Source organism: Sphaeroforma arctica (genome assembly GCF_001186125.1).
Source record: "Sphaeroforma arctica JP610 unplaced genomic scaffold supercont1.212, whole genome shotgun sequence".
Classification (NCBI taxonomy): domain Eukaryota; class Ichthyosporea; order Ichthyophonida; genus Sphaeroforma; species Sphaeroforma arctica.
In genome coordinates, this window is record NW_014040346.1 from 8529 (window position 1) to 12584 (window position 4056).

The following is a 4056-nucleotide window of genomic DNA, read 5'->3' on the forward strand; positions in this document are numbered from 1 at the left end:
TATATATATATATTATATATATATATATATATATATATATATATGTGTGTGTGTGTTATGTATATATATATATATATATATATATATATATATATATATATTGTGTGTGTGTAGTTATTATATATATATATATATATATATATATATATATATGAGCATCTTACCTACGTATACATATGCCTTTAATTTTTCAATTCAATTTATGCATGATTACATGTATATAGGCAAGAATTAAATTTGGATCTAGCTATGCGTGAGTTTTTTTTTGCACACATATATCCGGGTATGTAATTTTATATGTGTGGATGCTCACTGCTGGAAGGTTTCAGATCTACATATGCGCATACCTACCGACATACTTGCTTGTAGAATTCTATTTGACAACTGAATCTGCAGAACCTACCAAATACATACCACATCAAATACAAAGTTTTTAATCCATCGTGCCTATTTATTCATATCAGGCAGTACCACACACTCTACGTACGCGCTCATGGGACTTCCACAAAGGGGTTAACGACCCCAGAGGATTCCACACCTCCATCGCATGCCGCTACGACGACTACGAAGACGATCTAAATGGAGGGTAAGTCGAACAACGCGTTTATCAAGCGTATACACACATGTGTGTGTACGGTTGTATTTATACACACATGTGTGTGTACGGTTGTATTCAGGCAGATAGTATGTAGTTTTCTGGTAAATAAGTGGACGAGTTCTTCTGTGTTGTGCGTGTGCAAAAACACCGTCCATGCCGAGACACTGTCCCTATGTTGTGTGTCCACGTGTGTGTACATCTGCCTAGCGTGTACATGCTCTTAAAGGTAGCTGCTATGAAGAATCATACCGTTAAAGACTATGACTAGTTCAGACGGTCTTCAAAGATCCGAATATCTTTTTGGAACAATGTGGTCAGTGGTTGCTGTAGTGATCTCTCGAGTCTGGGGTTGGGGTTCGTATGGGTGCCAGGCAACGCTACGGTGTTGTGCTATAAATAAACTGGTTTTGATTGGCCACAGTGAAATGCGTATCAAAGGTATGAACAAAGGAAGGAGGAGCCGTGATGACGACGATGATTTTTACGAACACAAAAAGAAGAAAAAGAAAAAACCGTCCAAAATTGTACCACGGAATATAATGCTGAGTGAAAACACGTCTGTGATGGATGTTATACTACAAAGCGGCGAGAGTATAGGTGTGTTCTGTTGTATGCCATTCCAGTACATCTAATTGACATTGGAGTTGTATAGATGTAGTCACATACGCACTTATCTTTGGATTTATGAAAGTGGTGTACATGTGTCTGTATATAGCTCTTGATGAATATGAAAATAATGTGCATGTGCGTGTGTGTAGCTTCCGTCTCTCTCTGTCAAGTACAACTTCTCCTACCTCTATGTTTCTGTATTTCGGTACTCCTGAGTCAGACGTGGTCGTTCTTGTTGTACTGTGCTTACGTCGGAGCTAGAATGTGCTCTGTGTTAGTCATGCATGTCTACATAGGACCGATGGGAGTCTTCTGTTATGGTCGTAGCTCAATTACACTAATACACGGGCGATTCACGTTGAAATTATTATGTTTTCGGCCAAAAAAAAATAGAACGTTATGTGTACGACATGAACGTCGGTATTCATCTGAGCCCCTATCCCGCGATTTTAGGTCCGTTCATGGCCCGATTGCACCACAAAACGGGCGACCGATCATACAAACCCGAAACCATCCTGCCCTACGAGGAAGCTGTCCTTATTGTGGAGGAAATGGGACACAATCCAGAGCAAATAGCCTTTACGCAGAATCAATTGAAAAGGTGAGGTTTTTGTTGTTATACTTCGTAAAGGTCGTGTATGGTCTGGTCTGTGGGTATGATCTAGCCTGATTATGTTCCTGTATACATACTCGGTACAGGTAAGCAGGTGAGAGAGCATTGCACACACCATTGCGTCAGCCACCAGCATTGTACCCATGTACAGTTCTAAATATAGCACCAATCATCAAGTACAGACCTACTCTGACTCACACTCACCCTCACACCCATCCTACCCCCTACTCTTGACTGATCACAGGCCTGCAGACGAGAACATCGACAAGTTCAAGCCCAGGTCACCCGTAGTGACCATCCTGGGCCACGTGGACCACGGCAAGACCTCTCTGCTGGATTTCCTGCGCACGGCGAATGTGGCTGCCGGCGAGGCAGGGGGTATCACCCAACACATTGGTAAGTGTTAAAGTGGTCTATCACCCAACACATTGGTAGGTGTTAAGGTGGTGTATCACCCAACACATTGGTAGGTACATTGGTAGGTGCTAAGGTGGTGTATCACCCAACACATTGGTAGGTGTTAAGGTGGTGTATCACCCAACACATTGGTAGGTGATAAGATGGTGTATCACCCAACACATTGGTAGGTGTTAAGGTGGTGTATCACCCAACACATTGGTAGGTGTTAAGGTGGTGTATCACCCAACACATTGGTAGGTGATAAGGTGGTGTATCACCCAACACATTGGTAGGTGTTGGTGGTGGCGTGTATGTGTACGTCTTTGAATGCGAATGCCTCGTGTGCATGCCTGTGTGTGTACTGGGGTACTGTGGGTGGTGTGGGCTGTGTATGGAGTTGGTTGTGGTGTGTGTTAAGGACTTTGTATATCCACTGCTGGACTATCGGCGCGCGGCGAATGTGGTTACCCGGGAGACAGAAACGTGTTGGAGATGAGACCACGTGCGTAGATAGATACACCTGACATGAGAGCCGTCACGGATATGCTTGTTAGGGTAGAGTGCAGCCCCACAAGCGTATACCCAGACCACGCACATCATGCCCATTGATACTACTATACCACATATAACAGGTGCCTTCAAGGTTACAACAAGTGATGGAGATGAGATTACGTTCTTGGACACCCCTGGGCACGAGGCTTTCACAGATATGCGGAAGCGAGGCGCTGAGTGCACTGACATAGCCATTCTCGTGGTGGCTGCAACTGAGGGGTGCCAAGCCCAGACGGTACGTTGGTTCTGAGTTCGGGTTGTGTCTGATTGGAGGTGATAAGTGAGGCTGTGACGGCGGTTTATTGGGGACAGCGTACCGACAAACACGCATACATACATAGCCTGCGGTATTGGGGTTGTATGCTTGTGGGTGTGTCTAGTTGCATATTCGTATGCTGCAGCACTGAGTGCATTGGTATAGCTATACTTGCACTAGCGTCAACTGAAGGGTGCCATGCGCTGGAGGCGTGTTAGTAGTGAAGTGCCGTGAGTGTGTGTCTGCCAATTGCTATTCGGAATAAGGTTATGTTCTTCTCCTAGTTAGCATAGATATCAGCGTACATTAACATGTAAATGGTGAATATCGTCAGCTCGAATTTCGAGATATGGGTTCAGAGACTATATTCGACAAATATATCTGGGAGGGGAGAAGTAGTGCAATATATCCATCTCTCGCTGGAGAATAGGCTCAAATTCATGCGGATCCTAATTTTCGCTGGTCCAAATTTGCGTATCCGGTGCAGGTGGAAGCGATAAAGCACGCCAAAGAAGCCGGCGTCCCGATTATTGTGGCAATTAATAAGATAGACATGCCGGGTGCGGACATCGAGAAGACAAAGATTTCGCTTCTGCGCGCGGGTGTGTTTCTACGAGGGACTATTGAGAAGTAGATTACAATGTTTCTTTGTACGAACGGGGCTTTATTGGATACATATACATATCGGCTGGATGTGAACCCATACGCGGATGAGTTTCTAAGGACTATTCCAAAGTAGCTTTCATAGCTTATATTTACGTACGGGAGGTTTGATGGGCACATGCATATATTGGATGTCTGTGACGCATATACTGATACTTACATACACACACACGCGTGTATATATATATATATATATATATGTATGTATGTATGTATATATGTATGTATGTACATATGTATGTATGTATATATGTATGTTTGTATTTATGTTTGTATGTATGTATGTATATATGTATGTGAGTATATATATATATATTATATATGTATATATATATATATATATATAGTTATATATGTATATATATA

The 4056-nt window shown here is 42.8% G+C and overlaps 1 protein-coding gene across 1 annotated transcript in view; it reads left to right on the top strand.

The window, feature by feature from the left end:
* SARC_03942 (hypothetical protein) overlaps positions 1 to 4056 on the top strand; it is a 13430-nt gene that overhangs the window by 1215 nt on the left and 8159 nt on the right. The window contains exons 3-7 of the mRNA XM_014302240.1: positions 465 to 586; positions 1020 to 1195; positions 1661 to 1808; positions 2065 to 2216; positions 2852 to 3006. Coding sequence (XP_014157715.1) covers positions 465 to 586; positions 1020 to 1195; positions 1661 to 1808; positions 2065 to 2216; positions 2852 to 3006 — 753 coding nt within the window. The remainder of the gene's footprint in view (positions 1 to 464; positions 587 to 1019; positions 1196 to 1660; positions 1809 to 2064; positions 2217 to 2851; positions 3007 to 4056) is intronic.